At 44.4% G+C, this 25314-nt stretch overlaps 2 protein-coding genes across 2 annotated transcripts in view; one reads left to right on the forward strand and one right to left on the reverse strand.

Moving 5' to 3' along the window:
* Nucleotides 1-10426, reverse strand: part of LOC135384795 (uncharacterized) — a 32666-nt gene extending 22240 nt beyond the window's left edge. Inside the window, exons 1-3 of the mRNA XM_064613981.1 lie at nt 10175-10426; nt 8582-8716; nt 7689-8270 (exon numbers count right to left, since the gene is read on the reverse strand). Of these exons, the coding sequence (XP_064470051.1) occupies nt 7689-8270; nt 8582-8716; nt 10175-10390 (933 nt within the window). The 5' untranslated portion in view covers nt 10391-10426. The remainder of the gene's footprint in view (nt 1-7688; nt 8271-8581; nt 8717-10174) is intronic.
* Nucleotides 10427-10905: 479 nt separating this feature from the next.
* LOC135384796 (BEN domain-containing protein 5-like) lies at nt 10906-13824 on the forward strand. The gene is made up of 6 exons (XM_064613982.1): nt 10906-11035; nt 11276-11343; nt 11516-11612; nt 11679-11767; nt 12806-13025; nt 13733-13824. Exons 1-6 carry the CDS (start codon nt 10906-10908, stop codon nt 13822-13824), a joined length of 696 nt encoding a protein of 231 aa, XP_064470052.1.
* The last annotated feature ends 11490 nt before the right edge of the window (nt 13825-25314 follow it).

Below are 25314 nucleotides of genomic sequence, written 5' to 3' on the forward strand. Positions count from 1 at the left end.
ACAAGGTGTCCCAGCTAAATGCGAACATATTTTATAAAAAATATATATATATATCACTTTTTCCGAGATGAAATCATTGCAATATAGCATATGCTGAAGGGCACTCCTTAGGAGAGCATTAGAAAACTCCTAAGGCAATGCCTTAATTAACTTTCATTAATTAACTTTTTAATTATAAACGCTACGAAGTTGTCCAAATGAGAACATCTGGTCCCTTCGGTCACCTGATACCGGAGCCGTTTTCAGAACAAAAATCCGTTCGATAGATCGTCCGCGAAAAATTCGTGAAGTAACACCATTTTTTCTTTATTTTGTTCCTTGCGCATCTTAGGAGACGCGTCTTTTTTTCACCCCTAATGTCAGACGGTGAAACCAGGGGCGCGAAGCTGTAGTAGAAATCTATTGTAGCGGAAAACTCACGTGACCTCGAGAGCTGGACCAATGACTGAGCCACCCTATTTTTTCTTTTTGATTATGTCGCCAATGACGTAAAGGACGTGTCGCCCGTTTCTCTCTCACTACTTTCCTCATCTCTGTTCTGCTTCCCGTCTTCTTTTGTTGTTCCATTTTTCTTCCTTTCACTGTTGCTTGGTTCGCGTTTCTCCGAATGCACTGGGAGTTACAGGAAAACGACGGAGCCCTGGCTGTTTTTGTCACATTAAGTATTTTATTGTGCGACATACGGTTATGCATGTTATGCAAGCAAGACGTACACAGCATGTCTGCGGTAACGAAAACAACATGACATTAATATTGCTCCGGAATTTGCTGGAAGAAGCCTGACGATCCCTTATGAAAAAAAAATTCTATTTTCTACAGAATTTCTATAGGAAACCCTAGATAGAGCGCATAAGAAATAGATTAAAACTTGTATCTACTCCGAATGGAGTTTCTATGAATAAATGGGAATACTATTGGATAGAAAATAGATAAAGCATTTATATATACATTGAAAACAAAGTAGTTAGACATAGGATAGAAAGTTGCCCCATTTTTCTATACTGATTGTATTCATGTAGGATATAAAGTTGCCCCATTTTTCTACACAGATTGTGTTCATGTAGGACACAAAGTTGCCTCATTTTTCTATACTGACAGTATTTATGTACTATTTGAAGTGGACTTTACTGTCAATAGATGGTGCGTTACGAAAGAATTTTGAAGAGGGAGCCGATGGCAGTAGCTCGATAATCTTCTTCTGTATTTCAAAAACCAGGAACTTCCCATTTATTTTTGTATTGCCAACTGTAGGATGGGACAAGCATAAGCTTGCCCACATCACGGTTCAAAAATAGTACTGCTCTCGCCCTAAAAACGAAGAGCAGGCGAAGACGGCCGTTTCGAGCTTTCCATTTATTTCACCGCCACATCCCACCCACTGCGTGCCATCCCACTCCAAACCGCAAAAAAAAAAAGAAAGAAAAAAGGAACCAAAACGAAACCGAAGAAATACGTAAAATAAACAAAAGCAAGAGGGAAACGCTTGCACACGCACACGCCTGCGACGTGTTTGCAGAGGAACAGATACTGGTAAAACACGCAACGAAACGACTAGGCCACATGTGGAGCCGTCTTAGCTCGAGATGCAACCACACGGGTGAGGAGAGCACGCATAGATTGTTATGTCGGTAGCGAATAACAACCACTAAAAATATTTCCTCCAACTGGTTAGTATATTACTGCATTAAGGACTGTGTTTATTACTCAAATTACTCGAACTAACCCAGCACAATCTCCACACCAAATTAATGTGGTGCTGCACGTTGCGCATGCATGGAGCCAGCCCCGTACTATACGATTAGCTACATGCTATCAGTGAGTTACACTTGGTTTAAACGATAGTATAGACAGTTGAAATAGGTACAAAAATGGCACTTCCGCCCTGGTTTACACATACACTTTTTACACCTTTTCTTCTGACAGTGTAGAAGCAGCAGTTCGTCAAGTGCAACATTAAAAAGTAATAAACGGTAAATGTTGCCTGAAGTGATAAGTCACAATATTGCTATTAGCATTTGTATCTATGCCCATACATGCACAAATCACGTGTATTAGTTGTTCTTCAAATGTACAGCAAAAACAAGTAACAGATGTCCGTAAATAAGACCTTTCGGCGCCTAGTATTAGCTCTGTAGAGACTGTATAGAAAATGTATACATTCTAGTTCCTGAATCCTGTATAGAATGTGTATAGAGTTTAGCAGTTAAAAACCCTATACAGTTTTTATCTATTTCCTATGCACAAAATTGACACTAGATACGATAAACAGATTATGTATAGGTCCTGTATAGAAACTAGAAAATAATTCTTATTGCCTGCGTGCCGGCTGCTTTTCCCGTCGGCACAGGGTGCGGGCCATCACCGCTCCTGTGGCTATGGGCGACCGGCACTCGGTGTCGGGATAGGTGGCGGTGGTTTTCTCGCCGGTAGCGGGATTTTGAACACCGTGGGAGTATTACTAGGATTTATATTGACACGGTTTATTTCGGCACGATTTATTTCGGAACGATTTATTTTGGACGGTTTACTTCGGTCACCACCCGAGGGGAGCACGCATAAATTGTTATTTCAGTAGCGAATAACAGTCACTAAAAACATTTCCTCCAACTGTTAATATATTACTGCATTAAGGACTGTGTTTATTATTCAAATTACTCGAACTAGACCAGCACAATCTCCACACCAAATTAATTAGCCAGCCCCGTACTATACGATTAGCTACTGCGATCAGTGAGTTACACTTGGTTTAAACGATGGTATAGACAGTTGAAATAGGTACAAAAATGGTACTTCCGCCCTCGTTTACCTTTTTTTATACGTACGCTTTTTATACCTTTTCCCCTGACAGTGTAGAAGAAGCAGTTCTTCAAGTGCCACATTAAAAAGTACTAAACGGCAAATGTTCACCTTGTCTGAAGTGATAAGTCACAATATTGCTATTAGCATTTGTATCCATGTTCATACATGCACACATCACATGTATTAGTTGTTCTTCAAATGTACAGCCAAAAAAAGTAGCACATGTTCGTAAATAAGATTTTTCGGGACAGCTATAGTATTAGCTCTATAGAGACTGTATAGAAAATGTATACATTCTAGAATCTGAATCCTGTATAGAAACTGTATAGAGTTTACCAGTTAAAAACCCTATACAGCTTCTATCTATTTCCTATGCACAAGATTGACACTAGACACGATAGATAGATTCTCTATAGGTCTTGTATAGAAACTAGAAAATCATTTTCATAAGGGATGTCGGACTGCCTCTGGCAAGGACTGCTACTGGTCGATAGTCGTTGACCTGGTATCGGGTACGAGGCGTTCGGACTCTCGAATCGTTTCTACACCAAGAAGCAGAGCAGAAATGTTGCGCAGGCATCTTCCCTGGCAGCTGTGACTGTTCGAGGACAATCACATGATACAGCTTGCGTTTTTAAACAGGAAAAATCAGAATTCATATAGCAACCCAAGCCGGCACAGCCGTCGCGATGTCGCCTGTTTGAGCGCTCGCGAACAAATTTGAAAACGGCCAATCATTGCTCAGAAAACGAATTCATCCTCATCGGAACCAATCACTAAGCACTAGCCACCGGATGTCTCCATGACGTTCAATTTATGACGTTTTCTGACGTCCGGTGACGTGAAACGCATGAAGCGCCGCACTTTATCCCGCAAAGGAACTCGTGATTTTCGGGCCGTTGGTGAAACTTTCAAGTAACTGGGCCGCGATCAACACTTAGCATACTTCTGCAGTTTCAAAATAAGTACTCGATGATCAATAAGATCAAAGACTTGGATTAAATCAATAAAAATAAATATTTTTGCGACTGTACACCTTTATAATTTGCTCCACCACATTGCTGAGAGCAATTCGGTGCTCCTACCCTTACAAAAACAATTTTCACCTTCCTATAGACATTTAGTGCACTTCCTGCATAATCTGCTTACTTTCTATCCACTTCTCCTTTTTGCATACTTAGTACGCTGCCATTCTGCGCATGCCCTGTGTCCTACTAGCCCTCCTTTCATCAGCAAGATTAGTCACACTCCGAGCGGACTACGTACTAGGTTCCTGTCAACAAGCTGCAAAGTTTCTTATGTATGTACCTATAGCCTTTCCACAGAGCTCATGCGTTGGCCGTTCTGCATAGACTTTGCAGTCTTCCAGCATACCTTTCTGTAGCGAAAGCACGCAAGTTTCCTATTGGCTGTCTACAAAATTTAGATCTATTAGCGGCAGACTTACTGCTTTCTGTGCATTCAGCCTGTCTTCAGACCGTGCGCATAGCCAATCCGAACACATCTTGCGGTCTTCCCGTATGCCTCTTTCTGGCAGAGGTGCACAGGTTTCCTCCACACTACGTGCATACTTCCTGCGTAGACGTGATGGATTTCCTTCCTTGTGTGACTTCGGACTCGTCTGCAGACCATGTGCATAGCCATTTCGCGGACGCCGTGTGGTCTCCCCGTACCCTTTGCTGTTGCATGAATATAGTCAATTCCTATGCAACATGAGCGAACTTCCTGTATGGAAGGAGCAGAGCTTGCTCTTGGGCATCCATTATGGCGGGCTAGAATTCTAGCCCCGCCATACATCCATCAACGTTTCTGAAGTCTTTCGCGTCTCAAAAAAAAGAAAGAAAAAGATCACAAACAGGTTGTAATGGCCGGCGCGACAGACAAAATGGCTCACTCTGAAAAAATAAGGGTGTATTTGGGGTGTCTTGAGATGTCACATATCTCACACCCCTAGGATGTGTCAAACACCCCCAGACAAGATCCTGGGTGTGTGAAACACCTTTCTTTAGGGTGTAACACACCACGCCCTTTCTTTGGGTGTGTCCGTGCACCTGTTTCGTGTGTAGAAGTGTAGCGAAAGAAGCCATTAGGTGTTCTGTTGCACCCTTTTCTTGGGTGTGCCATGTTTTCTTTGTGGCTCTGTGTAGGATGATGTCCTTCATCCCAAGCAGCACAATGTACTGAAGGTCGAGTGCAATAGGGGTGGTCGGGCAGGTGGAAGACCTTGAACAGACTCGTGAAACTAAAGAACATTGATAAGACACATACCGGCCACCACCATTGCACTCGACTTTCAGTACATTTTGCTGCTTGGGATGTGTCTCATTATTTTATACTTAGTTGTAGAAGACGAGGGGGATCGAAGTAAAAGGAGAGGGTAATAGAGATATGCTTGGGTTCGTACAGGGAAAGCTGTATACCGCGTGTCCCAAGATAAGCTCCCCAGACCATGGTATGAATACAGCGATAAAGAGAAACCTCAGGCGGTCTTTGCGGTACTTGAGTTAGAAACAGGTTCTAAACCATGAACAGGACCCGTTTCTAACTCAAGTACCATAAAGATCGGCTCAGGTTTCCGTTTATGGATCTATTCGTACCGTGGTCTGGGGAGATTATCATGGGACACGCGGTATACATATCGCTCTCCATGAACTCTACATTACTATTATCTTTAGGGGGGATTTGTTAGAGCGCGGACGGGTACGTCGCTTTCCACGTTGTTGGAGCAATTACTGCTTCCAACATGCTTGTCCGTAATTTGGGTAGTCCGGTGTAGTAGTAGTTAGGTGTCCGTAATCAACATCGGGTTTTTTTCCTATCGCTGTCTTTGCGGACCGCTCTGTATTGAACTAGCAAATGAAGGAAACAAAATACCGTATATGTAGGGCTAAGTGGACGAAATCTAAGAGTGGGGACCAGTCAGTGAACAACAGATTACGAGGGGGCTGCTGTTTATTCCAGTCGTGATAAATACACAGAACAGAACACATCAGATCATTTGTGAAGGACAAGCTATCAACACAAAGTGGGACTGTTAACACAATCATGTACCAACACCCCTCAGACACACCTTTCATCTCCATCCTGATGCACAACACAGCGAACACAATGCACGTGATAGACCCTGCATATGGGCAACAACGAAGAGAAAGTGATATCTTACAATGTCACTTTTAAAATTGAATTTGCGCGAGACAGGGATGATGGTGTCACCGTCACAGATAAGCACGTAGTGCTTCAAAGTACATTCTATTTAGAGACACTGCATAAATATATGACTCAGTTACTTCTGATCATGAAGTCTCGTCATGAAATTGCGAGATCAGCACATGCCGTATTCACATCGCTGAAAATATGGATGCATCTGTGACACAACACAAGTATGTTTTACAAGAAAGTTCTAGTGCCACACATTTTCTAACGTTAACTGCACTCACGTCCAGCGTGTCATTCGTTTGTGCAACTTCGTAGATTATTGTACCACATAACGAACCAAGGAAAGAACGCACTGCAGCTAACCTAGCCATGCGAAAAATCAAGTTTCTAGGACAGCTGCAGGTGCGGTGTCCAAGGCTGCAGATCGCAATTATGTCAGTGATTATCCCAAATGCTCCGTCTATGAACACGTAAGAGTTCCAGCGACGTGACTTATCAAGAGATCTTACGCAATACGTGAATCGGTGGATCTGAACCTTTCTGTACGTCGTACCGCGCTCCCCAATCTTTCCCTTCCCGTAGAGCACGAGACCACTGACACTCCTTGTGTGTTTTCTTAGATGGTAGCCCTTGAGGAAGTAACGCATCAACCTCTGCTTCGATTCGTTATTTTGAAAATGCCTGCACTGATTCCAAAGCCTGGGGAGGCTCGTCAACAGTGAGTACTTCTCAGCCACCTGCCACTGCGCATGTCGTGTTCCATTAACAAAACGAACAAGCTGCCCGTTTAGGCTTTCAAACGGGTATGCGGAATAATTCCACAGCGGTCCCCACATCTGCACGGAGTCACACAGATGCGTCAGGAGGTGCGCGTTATAAGTTAGATTCTCCTTCCCATACAACTCTTGATATTCCTGTAAGAAAGACGACATTGCTTTGCGACATTCTCGAAGTTTTTCGGTTGGAATAGTGTCTGAGAGGTAGAAGTGCATCAGTCCCACGAATTTCACCCAGTTTCTGTAATATACAGATGGCAAAATGCCATGCAAAACCATTGGGGAATAAAATAGAAGCCAATTTTGCCACTCCGAGGCTTTCCAGTACCTTCTTGACTTTATTGGCCGAGGCAACCTTGAAATCTCCCATATCGGGTGCAACTCGCAAAGCCGTCTGTCAACTTCTTCCATCATTGACCCTATGCTGTACGGAAAGGCAGCGCGGGTGTCGAACCACATGCATGTTGTGTGTCTGACGAAACCAGAACAAACAGCATGCATGAAGTCAACGACAAAGCCCGCAGGGAATGTGAAAAAGGTCAAAAGGAAGAGTATGCTACGTCCCTTTACGCCACATGTCGGTTGCTGCGATAGCTGAGCCTCTGCAGCGAGATCCAAGAAAGATTGGTGCGTCCTGGGTGCAGGTGGCGGTGATATGGTAGGATACACGCGTACGTGACTATTTCCTTTTTGCACAACCTCTCCTTCGTGGACACACCAGCCACAGCCATGCGAACCATTGAACTGGTTCATATTCATGACCATGGCTCTGGCTACTGTGTCCACGGAGCATGGCCCTGGAAAAACATGGACAGTCTGTGTCCTTCCTTGGGGGTCTATGTACTCGAACCCAGTACTTGACAAAATATTAATCTGGTCAACGAAGGGCTTTAGAAAACAATTCATCTGAGGCTTCCTTGGCCCGAACCATAGCCCTGCTAGTAACAAGTGTCTTACACGAACTACGTGGGGAAGCTCATTTATTTGCAGTACTAGAGGCCAGATGCTGTAGCCCGATGACTCGTACAGAGGTACACCATCTGTATTCCATGTTACAGACAGGTCATTGCCAGCGATCGGGAGGTTACTGTAGCCCTGACTTGTAGTGATTTCGCCGACGTCGTACGAACGTGACCTTGACAGCTGTTTAAAATTCAGTTCCGTCTGCGAGAGTTTGTCTCTGATTTGCTCGCTTATGTCAAACGAGAGGAAGTAGCTACAATTCTCCGTGAGCACATTTATATCGAAGTCACGGGAGCATGTGTCACAGTAAAACTCGCTATCATTTTTGTCACCAAGGTATTGAAGACAGTTCGGGCAGTAAAAGTTGTACATCATCGTACGGTGGCTCGACAAAAACTGTTTGAAGAACATGTACTTGGAAGTTGGCAGTGCAGCTTCGTTGGGCAAGTGGGCTTCTAAGAGTTCCAGAAGACTTTCTGTTGCTTCTTTTGTGCAACTGTGGCGCAGGCTGTGCCCGAGGATAAGGAGCAGGCTTTCTCCCTTGGTAATGCGAGATCCTGGGTATAGGTCTTCATCCTGTCAAAGATAAACCGTTTATTCAGTCCTGTATTTATGCGGCTCATGTGCACCTAAGGTTATGAGAGTCACCACAATAGTTTGTAGATACGATCACGTCGCCTATTGCTCTTGTTGAGGATGCAGGAACAAAATGCGACATTTGTTGACCATGTAGTAAGACCAAATTTATATCAAGTTTGTTTTCATACCAGAGGAAAAGCTAAGTGCTCACCGTATGCCCTTTTCGATAAATTTAAACAAGCTACAGTCATGCACGACCATCATGCGCGATGCACAACTATGTACGTCAGAGTTTATATGACACATACCAGTTGACTCCTCGTTGCCTCTGAGCCGCTTTCCGATATGCCAGTGCTTTCGCTATCGCTAGTGTCAGATGATGCGATCACGACTCGCTCTGCCTCAGTGCTCTGGTCTTCACCTGGTGCAATATAAACATCACCCTAGAAAGCAAAAGATGTGTATACGCATAAAGAACTTTGTTTCGATATTAGTGGCATCATTCAGAGCATTAAGGCTCGAGACTTCGAGTGATTCCAGATGAAAAGGCGCTCGTAACCCTGGATATGAAAATGTGTTCCTATATAAAGCATAGCAAGCGTGTAGTAAAGTATGCTCCGTAGTAAGGTACCTTACCACAAAAGTATGATAAAATCAGGTTAACGAACAAGATAATTTGAAGTACAATAACCAGTGATAAAATCGACTCACGGCGTCCATGCGCCGCAGCGTGTTGTGACGGACGTGTGACACATCTTCATCATCTGCAACCCCCAAAATAGCGTACCGAGCAAAGCAATGAATGTATTTAACTTGATCCTTAGGAGCGGGATCGCTGTGAATATTTCGAAGCATGGTTGTTTGTTTCGTGGTGCGCATTTCAGACCTCCGATTTGACATTTTTGTTTTGTGAATTGCCTTTAATCCAATGTGAAACTTTGGTTCAGAACACGCAGAACGCGTTTCTGGCGTAAATGTGTTCCCGTGACGGAACCCCACAGGGGTGCCATGATTAGTTTATTTCAACTCTGTACCCTCAAACGCGACGTTGATCGATATAAAGGAGGAGTCAAACTATGAAGCCTTACATTTGACACACGTTTGTTCTATATTCGGCACCGCTTTAGGACAGCTGAGCTTTTTCCGGCAAGATAATAAAAATAATTCAGGATTTGCGTCGCATGTCAACTATGACCATGAGGAACGCCACAGCGGTTGGACTGTGGATTAATTCGCCCACCTGAGGGTTGTTTAACGTGCGTGAAATTTCACACACTGGGCACGGTATTTAACGTCTCCCGGAGACGGTGTGCGTGTGCAATCCGTACCCGCCACTGAACTGCTAGCCTGCTCGGCCAGCTTCGAACCCGCGACCTTGGGGTTGGAAGGCATACGTGTGGCCAACCAAGCCACCGACGAGGCTCTTTACGACAACAGCTTTCCAATAACGGGAGGAAGATAATTGCACATTGTGTCGCGGAAAGTGCGGGGAAATCGTAGTATGCAGACTGGCTCAGACTAGTATACAGACTGCAGACATGGTTTACCTCGTGCCGTGATAATGCGTGTCAGCCCCGATCACTGCATTGCAGGCGACGGGGAACTGGCGTCAATGTTTATTTATTTATTTATTTTCACTTTATATTATCCGTAAGTCGAAGCGGTGTGGCGTGTGGACTGAAGTGTTACCGGTTCCCACTCGTTTCTCTGTACCACCCCGCTAGCTCAGTCTTGACGCAGAATCGGCGAAAATTGCAATTTTGGTCCAGGGTTGCGTAGGACATGAACGATGGCGCTGTTGGCGCAAATGGCTCATCACTTCCATCGTTGTAGTGACATATCTTTAGTAATTTTACACGAAATTACCTCTACCAGGGCGACTAATACCTGCAGATACCTACCGTGCTTCCGCCTCTACTTCCAGATGACGTCGATGGCACAGGGTCGTCTGATGGCGCTACGTGGTCCGGACCTCGATCATCCTCGGGAGCCTCAGCGTGTTCTCCGGCGTCGTGCCCCTGACGTGAAGATTCCGCCTGTTTGGAATGCCTGAACTGCGTGGTGCGCGGTTTCGGTGTATTGGGATCGAACAGCCATTGTCGATACCTTTTTGGCATAATCAGGCCGTGCCCGGCAGCTCCTCTACAGCGGAGGACGCTGTAGTCACATTAACAGACTGCGACACTCATAGCGTCTCTGAACCCGTTCGTGATTATTCCGACAGCAAAAGAGGTAGCCGACGCACAGCATAAACCAATGTCAATCCGCTATGATAAAAGAAGTATACTGCTTCGCGAGCAAGGGTGTGAGGAACAGCGGTCAAGGTCAATGCGACTGCTTTGTCAGTCAACCCAGCGCAGCCTTAGTCCTGGCCTATCTCTTTTTCTTAGATATCTTTTTTTCATCACGTCTTCCGGCATGTGCTTATCCCGTCGCTATCACATTTATCATCCGCCTGCCTTTCCTTTTGTGCGCAGCCCTGGCGCTGAAAGCTGAAGAAACTGTATCCTCCTTGTTGCTTCCACTTCGTCAAATCGTTGAAACAGCGTTGACGGCTTTGGTTTTTAAAATGACGCACATATTGGTAAAATGGACAACAGCTGAAGCATGGGATGTCTACCCGACGCGCAAGATGACTGATATTCAGACAGCAACTGAAATAATGAATGACCCATCAATCGTGGAGTCACTCGTCGGACGCACCTTCGAAATTACTTGGAAGAGCGGGGAGCCGCCGGCAAAGGCACATTTGATTGCTGCGGGTAATGTCTGTTTTCTTATTTCGCATGTTATCGCTTTGCGGTCAGCTACCGTTGCCAGTCGCCTGCTTGAATTTAATTTAGATTGGCACGCGCTTTATCAAGTTCAGCAATATTGCTAACACGAAGGCAAACATCTTTGATGGCGCATGCGCTCCGGTTTGTTTCGGTAAAATGCAAGACTTGCAGCCTTGAAAAAACGTGTGGGATTCTGAACATCGTCATATACACACAATGTTCCAGGAGACCCGGGCACCCTTGAGAGAAGACGGAACCGCCTCGCCGCACGAGCATGCAAGAACATGTCACAGGTGACTGGCTCAAAGCACATATTTTTTTTAGAACAGCAAATCGTGATGGGTGCATTACAAATTAACTGATTGCATGGCAATGAATGTGTGACTATCCATAATTCCGTGAGTCATCCCAATCATTGCGTCGTCGCTTGGCCCTAGCTTTAAAACCTATTCTGCCCTGTCACAGGCGAGTGGCTGCTGTGGTCATGAAGAACAAATAAAGCAACTGCAGCAGGCGAATGATGACCTGAAACGTAAAATAGAGGATCTGGAAAACATGATGGGTATACAAGAGTGTATCACGATCTGCTGGTTTTCGCTGACTGTTTTACATATTTCTGACTCCCCAGACATCCAGAAGACCGTGAAAACACTCAAGCGAATTGTCAGAAACATGAAGGCTTCTCAGGAGGAACGTCCTGTGCTGGAGCCGAACCAGGTGAGCGCTGACGGATTCGTAGCTGGGCGCCCTAGTCATATCCGCTCACAAGCATACGTACTGTTTTTGTTTTCTTCACTGTGTCCTTCCTGCTACAATATAGCAGTGACACCTACTATATTTCGCATACGCACGGTGTCGAAACTAAATGTGCACAACATTTCTCATTAAGCGACCTGTCGCGGGAAGCTGGTGTCGTTGTTTGAAGACTTGTGTTGCAAACATGTGCCGCCTTGCAAGATCCACGCGTTTCTTGCACAAGCATCCCAGGGAACTTATCAGCCTATCGGAACTTATCGTTGCCTATGACAACGATTTTTATTAGAAATTATGTTCACATTTAGCGTGGGCACCTTGTATATGAATGAGTGGAACGAAGTGAACGTATCATATCCCGACGAAATGTGTTTTCGTTATAGTGGCATTGGTATCCCAGGTTGAGCCCCAGTGAAGCGCACGTTGAAGCTATTCGAGCACTATACCTCCCCTTGCAGGCTGGAATCAAGAATTATTTGCGGTCACGGAATCGGCACGAGTTGAATGTCCGGCTAGGTGTCACATGGCTGTCAGGTCGGCGTTGTTGCCACCGCGCTTCATTGCACCAGGATTTGACAGTGTCAGGGAATGTCCTAGCCGACATCTAGGTCTTAAGTCACTTGAAACATTGCAATCACTGCGGTGTTGTATTTGTGCATTTTTATCAAGTTCCAGTACGCATTTTTTGCAGACCTGCGGGGTCTTGGTCGGGTAAGGCCCAGTCTTCATCGGGCACGGTCGGGCTGGGCTTTATTTTTTCTGAGTCGGGTAAGACGACTCTGCTTCGGGCACGCGGGCAGGATATTAAAAGCTGCTACTGTCGACAAAATGCTTAGTCGTTCACAAAGGGGAGTGACCGTGCGTGCCCAATTATTAGGGACGTACTGGATGTGGCACAATCCATGTCAAACATGCGTGCGGTGTCTGCCTGTTATTTAGTCTCTTTCTGTAACAGCTGTGTGAACATGCAGTTTAATTTTCTTTTAATTTTCTTGATGACAGGTAGACCTGGGAAGCGGCGTGTACGTGTCCAGCGCGACGCTTACAAGGCTACAGGAATCCTACAAGGATTCTCCCAGCAAGTTTGCCCGTGCTCTCACTCGTGTACTTTTTACAGATGAAGAGCTAAAAAACCGATCACTTTTTGGTAAACAGTCCAACAGCCACAAGAACAAGGACCCAAGGCCTGCCCTCGACGAGAACCGTGTGACAGCTATCTTGGGTATGCGCTTCTTTGCCCGTGCATCACACTTCCCAGGAAAAGCGTACCCGTCGTATACTGTCCAAAGTGGCAGTCCGCATTCAAAAGGAGCACCGAGGTGTTCGTATAACAGTGCCGCTTATGGCAAGGGGAAGAGACTTGTGAAATACCTCAATCCAAAACCCATCGGAACTCGCGTCAATGATTATTCTCCACAGAGCACGAGATGCTATGACGACGCATGGAAGTGTCCCGCGACATAAGACTTTTGTTGCAGACAATTCAAGATGGAGGCTGTGTTCGGCATATCTTGGACGCTGACTGCGCTCAGGACGACTTTCACTTACTTTTTGCCAAGGCCGTTGCGCCCCTCCCACTGAGTAGAGCTCTTACCCGCAGATGTGCAAAAACTGCAATGTGTCATGGAAAGGAGTCCGGGAACCAAAAGGAGAAAAACAGGGTCGCTGAAATTATTAGGAATCAGTCCTTAGGCACAGCAAGCCTTTTTTGTCCAGCGTCCTCCCTATTACCCCTATACACCACTTTATCTGCACCGTATGTACGATATGGATATTAACCAGGGACGTACAACGTGTAAACAGTAAAGCAGCTGTTCACGATTCATGTCGTTTAAACCGTTAGGTATAGGCATGAATACGTGCTTAAAAGATGTGAATTCCTTTCCGTGGATCACTGGCGTTAATCTTCATTCGCTGTTTCTATTGCAGAGCACACCTGCGCTACATTCAAGTGCGCGGACTACCTGGTGAAAAGAAGCCTCAGTGCCATGCTTCAGAAGCTCAACAAGGGCACCCCATGATGTTGCAGTGTACAATGTGCAAATAAATGCTTTGGGTGGAAGTTCGCACCAACAGCTTGTCGGACGCAGTGCTGAAAATATAGCAAGGCCACTGCGTTGTTTTTAGCAAAATAACATGCACTCCCTGTAGAAGGGTGCTTGCTGGAGGCATGGATGACCAAAAAAGTATGCTGAATGCTTCGAGCCAGTCTGAGTTCTGGGGCGCTTTAGAGACTGCATATTTTCTGCGGTAAGCGTGCATTGGGTTGTGCAGGCTTTCTGTAGCAAGGTACGCTCCATTTCTTCGACGGGTGGCAGCTAGTCTGCTGTATGCGTGAAGCCTTTCCGCGTACTAGGTCACTTGGAGTGTGTACGGTATCGAAAGCAGGGAAATTTATGGTACATAGACTTTCCATACGAAGTCTTGATCCGCTGGACCAAGAAAGATGAAAAAGCCTGCTCTAAGGTTTAAGCCTTTCTGAATACGGGGTTTGTTTAGTCATTCTGTTTTCTGTAGGAAGACAGCAGAGCTTATAGTACGCAGACTTTCTATAGGAAAATGTGTTCCAATTGGGATTAGAAAGGTGACAGGGGTAACAGACGGTCTACTGGATTGTTTCACGTTTTCTGAGTACTTAGTCGCTTGGAGTCCGTATATTTTCTATAGGAAGGGCAGAAGATTTTTTGTAAGGGTACCTTTTCGAAAGCCAAATTGCGATTCTTAACGCACTTCAAAGTAACTCGTCAGTCGACCTAGTAGAAGAGCACCAATTAATTTACTCAACGGTGTAAGTATGGCTATGGGTCTACAATTCTGTTCGTTACTTGTTTTAGCTTTTTCATCTTTTTTTTTAAGAAATCGGAAGCCGGCCTACGCCTGACTAACATTTCCTTCCTTTGTTTTTGTTTTTAATAAACATATCCACCCGTTACTTGCTCCGGCCATCCATTACATGCTCCAAAATGCATAGCTAATTTTAATTTGGAAAAGCTATGCACGAAATGGAGCCTCATGACCGGCCTCATTTGTTCCTCGGAGCTGGAAACCATACAGACCAGCGGCATGATAGAAGACAGAGTTCTTAAATAAACGACGTCTCGTTTTTCCAGCGTAGAAGGGGAATAAAAGAAGGCTTCGTCTAAGAAGCCTTTAAATTTTGTATTTCGCTCTTCCTAAATTTATGTCCATACGTTCGTAAAATCAGGTTCTTTCGATGTCATGTCTTTACGGACGGACAAAATCAAGCATCTAAAAGTTTTTATTTTTCTTTCTTTCTTTCGCAGCATCACTTTGAAGATGCAGCGCACTGTAATCGAAATCCCTCGCCTCAAACTTTCACATAGCGACGAGGTCTGCCTCATACGGGTCACGTTACCAAATCGGCGCCCGTGCGTAATGCAGTGCTATTGCAGCAGCATTAATAAATGGACCTACCGCAAGACGACTTACTTTTGTTAATCCGTAAAGCTTGGGCTTAATACTCAGAACGTAATCCGCTTCTATCGGTTTGACGGGACAAGCATAGACACCTTTCTGGAATGGCATTACAACGAACTCCAACGAACCATACTGTGCAGCGTACTTCCGTGAGCAGCAGACGCCATCAAGTTTAATAAATTGTACCAACGGCTTAACTCGCCTAATCCCAACCAAAAGAATGACGCTGTTCGCACATGCAAGTTCAACAAAAGTAACATGATAACGCCATCACCGGCATGTCACTTTATTCATAACACAGGATTGTTGTGTGCATTTTTAATGCAGTGCTGTAAGCAAAATCTACGCTCTAATAATAGTTATTGCTGTGCGTTTACTGCTTTTATTAGTGTATTAGCACAGGTTTAAAGGGTCTCTGACCAGAACCTGGTCAATGTCTTTGGTTGTATGGATAACGAACCTACATGGTGCCTCCAAGTTACAACTGAAACGTTTCGTCTCTGCGGAGCCGCCAACTATTCCAAACAAGGAGCCGAAAAGCGGTTTCGATTTCTGCCCTCAACTCGTGCCATCAGCGCAAAACTCTAGCTATTATGCAGTGGTTTTCCCATGTGTATGACGTCAAACGCCCGCGACGTTTATTGGTGGAAAGTCCACACCGGAAGTTCGGGTGGTTTCCGCAACTTCCGTATTGCTGGGTGCCTTTTCAATATGGACGCGGAAGCACAGCGGAGTCGACAAGTCAGCTTTTCAGCTACCTTTCAGCAGCTGAGAGGCACCTGCTACGTGCAGCAGAGTTTGGACGCCTTGCTTTTGAAATGTTGAGCCGCGAATCGACTTCTGCATGAAGAGGAAGTTCCAACGACAGACTGTTAGATGAGCTTTCAGCATCCATCACGATGTAGCACATCAACAGCTTGTGTAAATTTCATGTTTGACGGCGCCGTGTAAAGGGGCCGGAGTGGTTCATTGCATAATAATGCCGAAAGAAATCGAGTGCTTATGTTGCAAGGAGCTGCTCTTAAAGTAGCATATTTAGAACTTCGAGGGCAGCACGAACCTAGCGCTCATATTCACAAGTAAGAAGCGTACGTGTCTCATGCACAATCATGCTGGTAGGTTTCAATACAAAATAGTTTTTCTGAACTTTTCGTTATTGTTCGTCACTTATTCAGAAAGAGTGCAGCTGAATTAATACTCAACGTCCTACAAGCTTTAGCTTTGTTCAAAGCTTGCCTGTCTCATACAGGAAATAGATACGTACACTACTTACCAACAGTTCGTGAGATGGATGTTGCACAAACTTGAAAAAAAAAAACAAGAGAATCGTTATACCAGTCTGCGCGGTGAACAGGATACATAAAGCCTTTCCCATAGTAACTACTACATGCTTTAAATACCCAAGTTACTAGGTGGAAGTACCCCCTACAGGGGATGCCCTTGCAATTTCAGCTGTAGACTAATGATGCAACTATAATAATGACCTCCCCTCCCCCCGAACTTTTTTCAACACTCCTTGATGCTTGGGATTCTGGATAAACCACTGTGCTGACCCCTGACACAAAGCACCATCTCATCAGCCTGGTAAGAATTACATTGGGCTCTCAATTCCACCACAGACACAAATCCAATCCTGTTCTGACACATCCTTTTGTCCACCAATCCAGTCAATGTCGTAAGTGTTGTTCGAACTCTTACTGCCTGATAGCACCCAAACAGTATTGTTTAGGCACCTGAAGTATTTTAATTATCGTTATGTGGAAGTAAATCAGACTGTTATGCAGGTTATCCTGTGTGTGACCTCTGTTCCTGCTCTCAGTCCTCCAGAAGTGCTCACTACACAAGTTGATTATCGAAAACCTCAATCTTCCATGCATGATGTAAAACCCCAGTTCGCTTGCTTCCTAGCCATTTTTTCATTCTCAATCTTCCTTTTGTGTGCAAAGTGCACACCCAGTTAGAGTAGGTTGTAGACCTTGAGGAACCAAGCTTTGTATCTTGGGCTGCTCGAATACTCAAATAGGCATGTTTTAGTCAAAGATGATGTAACATGAAATGTGGTTCATATAGTTTATTGTGGCACTCAGATAATATCTTCATAATATGTCTGAAGAGATTGCTCCAAAATAGTATATGTGATGCAGCGTTATACATTGGGCTTCTGGGAAAGCCTTTGTAACGGTGTCTGACACATTTTTAGCAGCCACTGTTTTAAAATAGGCATTAAAAATGCTCCAATTATGAAAGTATCACGAAGTTCTTCATTTCATTTGTTTACTTAAAGACCCTTGTGAAGGGATTTACATAAATGCGGGAGGTTTTTTATCCAAAAAAGACAAATACCAAAATGATGTACACAAAATTCGTTCACTCACCACAAAGAAATTCATTCGATCTGAAAACGATCATAGCACTTGGAAATAAATGACGATACATTTTGTTCTGATGCTATGTGGGCAGGAACGTCATTCCAGTTTGACACCGTCAGCTGGTGTGGAGAGTAGGGGAATTTTTTTGTTTGTGTAGGTGGAGCATGTACTTTGTGCGAGTCATCAAGTCTTGGAAGTAACTTGTGAGGGGATTGACAGTAAGTGGGGTGTGGAGGGGAGGGTGACCGTAATATAGCTTACGAAAGAATGCCAGGCCTGATACTTTTCATCTGGTAATCAAAGGAGCAAGAAAGAGTTTGGCTTTAAGGGCTGAGACGCTGGAAAAGGATGATAATCACGAGCAACAAACCGTGCGGTTCTGTACAAATTCTACTTTGTCGATTAAGAGATGTTGGGATGGGTTCCAGATCGCAGAGGCATATTCCAGTTCTTTTGAACATGGCAGTTGATGTTCTGAGACTGGAACACATAGAAAAGGCAAATACATACAAAGCATCAAGTGCCTAAGAAATGAATGATGAAAGAAGGCAGTCACTGGAAAGGTTAGCCAGTAGTAGGACTTGAACCCACATCTTCTGTATTACCGATCCAGGGCCCTTACCAATTGAGCTAAGCGAACACGCCTCTCCAGTGACCTCCAAGGGTGCAGATGTACCCTAGGAATAGGTTTATGGGCAGGAGAACACTAGTCACTGTTATTATACAGGCATAGCTCTCTGTCCAGTATGATCACCGCAGAGCACATTTACAGGAACTCACAGGTACAAAACTTGCATAATAAATATGTAATAACCTCAAACAGCTATTATATATAATAACTGGGACATGGAACTCCAATAGCAGATGGTATGGCAGTACAACACAGGTAATCTTGCCATCAGTATATTTTTCCCGAAATGCTGAAACTAAATCGATAGAATTACTGCAGTGAACTGCTCAATTTTTCACCTCAGATATATTTTTAGCACTCTGTCTTTCATGTTTCAAAATATACATGCATCGAACCTGCAGAAGCTTGTGTGTTTAAGTAGAGTCACACATCTCATGTGCAACAGGCAGGTCTAAGTTGTATTGAGATATGTCAATTCCTTACGCGTGCTCACCACCTGTAGATTCCTTTAAAGGGAACAAGAAACTTTTTGTTAGTAACAACTTCACTCTATATGCCACATTTATAAAAGAAATTGGTCTCGTACCTGACGGACAACTGTCATGACCATTGCCAGATGTCTTCCTCTCCTGTTCCTTCCACTTCCATGAAGTCATCACCCTAACATTGTTAAAAAAAAGCCATATAAATGCGATAACTGAGATATTACCACTACGAGCATACAGCAAATCACAACCACATAAATAAAATACACAATTGCACCGAGCTGTCCACATTTTCACACACACACACGAAAATATATAACACTGTGGACAGTCTCTAATAACGCTTCAACAAGTTTGTGTGACTCTGTTTTGAAACTGGACACAGGAAGGCCATTTCCAATCAGCTGAAAAAATTTGTTCCGAAGAGGAACAGTTTCTGATGATTTCTGTAGCAGTGGAACCTTGTAAGGTGGTACAGTGATGGATTTCATACCGTAATGGCAAGTGTTTGGGATGGCGCTAAAAGATCCTGAATTTGCAAGGCAATTTTGTGTAAATGTCTGATTTCCAAGTGAATGCTTTGTCTACTGTATTTTGCATGTGTTGAAGGAGCTGAGGGGCTGGATGGATGGATTGTAGTGGCACCACTGGTGGGCCTCTTTGCAACGAGGGTCCAGCACATTGCACCTGTAGACAACCTGTAGACATGGTTGTCGTATACCAGGCTTTCTTTCTTTTTTTGTGCACTGCAATTTTATCGTAGTTGCCCTCTGTGGTGTTTCCCCAGGGTTCCCTGGGGGTAAACTAAGGATTTCAACTGCGTTGGTTTAGAATCCAGAACCCTTCTTTACTATGTGCAGTATGCTGCATATTATAAGGAAAACAAATTGATGAAAACTTGTACCTGATCCCTGCCTTGTATTTCCAACATTTGGTTCCACATCTTGTCCAAGGAAGTCATGAACTACATTGGTGCACACTGCTGTGACAATTACGTTACATCTAGATGCGGAATACACAGCTTCATTTTACGTACTGTGAATGTTGCTTACTGCATGGCTGCATACTGCTATACTGCATGAATGTTGCAATTGGCATGGCTGCATTCAACAACACTCTGAATTGTACAGTAATCTTTTGATTTAGCGCGTAAACTTCAATTTTCTTTAATCCGTATTTTGCTTTGTTGCGTAAATGGTCTCCTAACATCTGCATGCCACAACGTAATTCTCACAAGGAGAGTAATCACTGTATAAAATTATACAGAAGACACTAACCTCGTCACGTCCAGATGCAACAGTCTTGGAAGATAGATTCACTGCGGACTGCTGTAGGCGGAGGTTCTTTGTACTCAAACTGAGGGGTCCGTCTCATAGTCTGCATTCTTCAAATACGATTGGCAAAATGCGCTGCCAACCATACCTGCCGCTGCCAACCATACCTGCCGCTGCGGTTGAACGCGCAGTATCGTACGGAACTGAATGCCCGCCGAATAATCTCGCTTTGACGACACAACCAAGGCACGTCAAATGAAGTAAGGGCTGTACCTCGATAAATTGGTCGTTGTTCCAAAAGATATAACTAAAGAAAACTTGGAAATACACACACTACGCTAACGCAGTGAAATAGCGCGCTGGATCCCGAAAGTCGTCGTAGCTCGTAGCCTCGTAGCTCCTCTTTCCACGGAAGTCGCTAATTGGATTATCGCAGTTATAAAACAGGTCGTAGATTTCGAAGTATATACATACTTTTCATTTCCAGACATTGTGACAACAGTATATCGGCGTAAAAATGTTGGTTCTTGCTGAAAGTTGTTGTTGTAGTGCTCGATCACGTGACGGCATTCTGCGCGCTGATTGCATGGGCGATTGACGTCATCCCGGTGGGATGACCAGATGAGTTTTCTATATATGCATACGTTTTCTTGGTTTGACGCTAGGTGTGCCAGCGTCGGCGTGAACCGCGATGTTCAAAATTCGAGTTTACGAAAACTACGAGGTGTTGAGGCATGAATTTTCGTATATGAAGTTGCTTTTGTGTATTCTATCGGTAGCCACTGCGGAAAAGGCTCTCCAGCTTCTGGTCAGAGACCCTTTAACACCTAGTGCAAGAGAAATGGTATAAACAAAGCATTACTGCAGATGCGGTGCGATCAAATTTAATAACGTAGAAATATGGCTCCTGCATTTGTCAAGCACAATAGATAGTTCGCAAACAATTGATGGCTTTGCAATATCAGATAATACATTTTCTATTCCCCGTATTGCCAACAAAAATCTCTCTGATCATATTCGTCCGTCTTTGCGACAAGTGTTGAGTTGAGCATGGCGCTAACTCCATTCGCAGTTCACGACGAAAATGTTATTCTCTTTTTGGGGGGCTCCTCTAAAACTAATCAAGTCTCTGGCTGCATAGCCTGTGTAAACAGCGCGAAGCTACATAATTTGGTCGTTTGAAAGTGTCCCGTTGTTAAAACAGACATGTTCCAAGATACTATAAAAATATTTAAAATAGGTTACGAGACATTAAGAAGGCAAAATGTAATGAAGATACAGTCCAATACTTGGTCGCGAAAACAGTTACCGCATAGTATAGTAAATACCAGCGAGTAATCAAGAGATCTTGTGAAAGTTCGAGAAATTCATACGGGAGAGTGCCGCAACGGCATGAATATGCCTGCATTGGTGACGAAACCTGGTGCATCACTGTGAGCTCGAAAGGAAGACTGTCAAGCAAGACAATGTCTTCAGAGGGGCAGCACACATACTCTCCAGTGATGAGAATTCAATTCGGAACCCGCCACTGGAAAGGAAGCGCGCTCAAAAGCGAGCGACCAGCCACACATAAAACTGGCGGTGCCATGTTTGCAAACGACGGTTGAACGAAATAGCCCCGGGTTCAATGTAGTTTTATAGCCCATCATGTGGGCGGGGGGCTCAAGGGGGCTGTGCAGGTGCTTAGATTGCAAAAACTAATTTGTATAGTTCATTGCCACATCGTGTCTCATTTTGCCCCACGCGATGTCTCGTCTTGCCCCGAGGGTTGGGGCAAGATGAGAAAATATGGATTTTTGAATTTCTGGTTCTATATGTATTTTAGAACCGGCTACGTTCGTTCTGATTTATGGATCAGAAGCTCTATACCTCTGAGAATGTGCCTATATGGTTAGTTTTTTGAAATACACGAAAAATAAAAAATCCATATTCAGTTACAAATTTCTGTCTCATCTTGTCCCACCTTCCCCTATAGTAGGAGATATGCCGGAAAGTTATTTTATTCACTGTTGTTTTTGTTTTTCGCTTTTACGTGACTTAAGCTGAGTTAGGTGATTCACTTTCATTAAATCTTCTTGCAAGTTTCTTTCAATTACGAATCCTAATTTTACAACGCGAGGCAGGTATCTCGTCGTATTCGTCGACAAGCAGACGAGATATGAAAGGGAAAGGTTATAGGACGATTTACTCCACCATTGCTGGAATCGTTCCATCTTCTTTTGAATGAAATACAGTGAAAATAGTAGCCTTTGTTCCACTGATTTCGAAATTGTTCATGGCAATCTATCTTAATTCCACGAGGTCAAAAACATTCTCCTTTGGCACGCATTCACCGCACGGCAGTTACTCTTTTGTTGAGTGTCTGAAATAACCCATAAAATGTTTCCGCACGATCCCACTTTGAAAACGGCGCCGCCTATTATTTCTCTGCCCCAGTGGAGCCGTTCTGTGGTCCTTCGGAAAACATGCATTCGATAAGATGGCTTTGAAAGCCAGGAAACAATCCCTTGCCTTGCCAGTTCTTGGAGCATGAGGGCCACAACACGTCAATGCTCGACCTAACCCTCTTTGCTGGTTTCCTGTTTTGTTGTGAACTCAACCTGAAGTTTTATTTTACAGTCCAGTGCACCTTTCTCTTGTCAACTGTGTGTGACGCTTCCTTAGTATTCGAGGCATAGCATAGCAAGGGTGCTAAGGAAGGGCAGAGAAATACGAGAGCAGCACAATTCGCAGGGTGCCAAATACAATTTGTCTTCCTTTTCTTTCGTAACGGTCAAACTCAAACAAAAGACAGCAGCATTTGAAAACGCAGCCAGGGAGCTGTCAGATCTATGAACTAACGGGACGAATAGGGACGGCGCAATTGTCAGGAATGGCGCACACGTGACACATGAAAGGCCACTCAGGTTAGTTAACGGCCACTATCACTCAGTACTCACCAACAGCTCACTGATGACTCACGGCTCTTGATGAGAAACAACGTGGCCATGCTATCGACTGCACGCGTGGAACCCCTCTGTATCATAGCTGACGACGTCTCTTTCTCTCTCTCTCTCTTTATTTTCTTCAAGTAAGAAACTAACGCTGATAGACGAACATATTGAAATACGTACGACTCCTGTTACGAGTGGACTGAAGTGGTGTAGTCGGTGCGTGTACATACTGAATTAATAAACTGCAGCACAAAAACGCGGAAGGCGGGTTAAGGACAGTTACCGACAGACACAACTGCAGACTCCCAATATCATGAGTTTAGGTGAAAGACCACGTATTGTCCTTGTCATACTAAAGTGATAAAAAAATTCTAACTGCCGACGTACTCGCCTGAGGATTCTGGGACTTTCGGCAATTGCTTTCTGGAAACTTTTGCCGCCATGTATAGGAAGGCTTTGGACAATTTTAAATTGAGGGAAATTCATTTTGCTCAATTGAACTTTGAAAATTGACAAGCGAACCTCACTTTTTTTTTTTTTTCAGAAACATGAAGTCCTCCACTGATAACTACAGTCTCAACAGAAACTGTGCAATGTATTACAACAGAAATAGTCGGAAAAAAATACAAAAATTCCGCTTTAGGCCGGCCTGCTTGACTGCCGCAAAGAAGAGCGCAAGGAAGGTGTGGGGAGAGGAGGAAGTGTTCCCGCCTCTTGTTTTACTTTTCTTTCCCCCACTTTGACCTTGAAGCTGGTGACAACCGTCTCATCCCAAAGAAAACAAAACAACCGTCTTGTCAAAAAGAAGGCAAAACAAATGAAGGCAGGGACACTTTCTCTTTCAGATGCAAATTTCTTGTGCGCTTCTTTGCGACAATTAAGCAGGCGGGGCTACAGCGGAATTTTTACTATTTTTGTCGACTGTTTCTGTTGCGATACAGTGCATAGTTTTTGTTGGGTCTGCGGTCATCCGTGGAGGACTTTATGTTTTTGTAAAAAAAAAAAAAGTGTTAGGCTCGCTTGGCAATTCTCGAAGTTCAATTGAAAAAATAAATTTCCCACAATCAAAAATTCTCAAAAGCCCTCCTCAATGGCGGCAAAAGATTCCAGAAGATAATTGCCCAAAGTCCCACAATCCTCCGTCGAGTACGTGCCCAGTTATAATTTTTTTATCACCCTAGGTGCAACACCCTGGATACAGGGTGTCCCAGAAAATGTGTCATTGAATTATAATAAAAAAACGACACCATCTAGAAGCATGCGGTCAACGGCATTTGCTCTTACTAGGTTTTTGCCGCCTCCTAATGTGCATGCCATGTAACGTAAGTTTAACTATGTATATTTTTGTGAACTGAACTCTGAAATTTGCCAAGTAAAAGTCACTTTTTGCCCCACCAAAATGAAAAGCGTGCCGAATTTACTGAAATTAATGATAATTGACAGGGGTATTTAGGAGCTATCCCATCGAAAAAAATAGCCCAACATCATGCTGTACAGCGCTCCCAGGGGATAGCGCGCGACGAATTTTTCAGCGCAATCGTTGCCAGTCCTACGAAGGTATGTTGGGAACCCAGCCCACAACAGCATCGTAGACAGAGATAACACAGCCATAGCTTATCGCGTCCGGCTTCTGCTGGGACCATGCCTTCCCTGTCCCAATTTCAGGAACTGTCACTTTTTTTTTTTTACTATCACTCTGTGGGCTGGGTTTGCAACCTTATTTCGTCGGACTGACACCGATTGCGCTCAATAAGTCTTGGCACGTTACGCTCGGTAATGGTACTGTGAGTGGTAATGAGTGGTAACTGTGAATGGTAATGTTACCGTAAGGGGTTGTCTGCGCAGTGTGGCGACATGTTGCACGTGCCGCAGGGTAGGACTGCGGATAATTTGGACCACCCGGGGGTTCTTTTGACGTGCACCGGAAATCTCCGACACACGGTGCTGGAAGTAATGTTTACCTCCCCCACATTGCTACCGCCCTCGGCCGGGATCGAACCCTGCAGAAGAAAAGACTGCCCTTAAACGACTCTTAGGCATAGCCTCGTTGAATCGCACGGAGCAAGCATCTTCACATTGAGTGTCTGGGCCAGCGGGTATCTCCATGAATGAGAGGTGCGTTCTTCTACGTTCTACGTAGAAGCTTCTGCTCCCTTCTTCTACTCCAGCTTCTACTCCCCTAGTCTGCAATTACTCCCCATTTTAGTCCCCTAACCCGACATTTAGTCCCGACATTTACTCCCCAGGACTGCAAATTGTCACTAACCTTCGCGAATGGTGTCCCGAATGCAACATCCTACGTAAATATGTGCCCTTGGTCAATTTGAACGACATAAGGCTGTATAACTCAGACAACGTAGCAATTTTCCAGCCACACAGAG

The sequence above is a fragment of the Ornithodoros turicata genome, chromosome 2 (genome assembly GCF_037126465.1).
Source record: "Ornithodoros turicata isolate Travis chromosome 2, ASM3712646v1, whole genome shotgun sequence".
NCBI lineage: Eukaryota > Metazoa > Arthropoda > Arachnida > Ixodida > Argasidae > Ornithodoros > Ornithodoros turicata.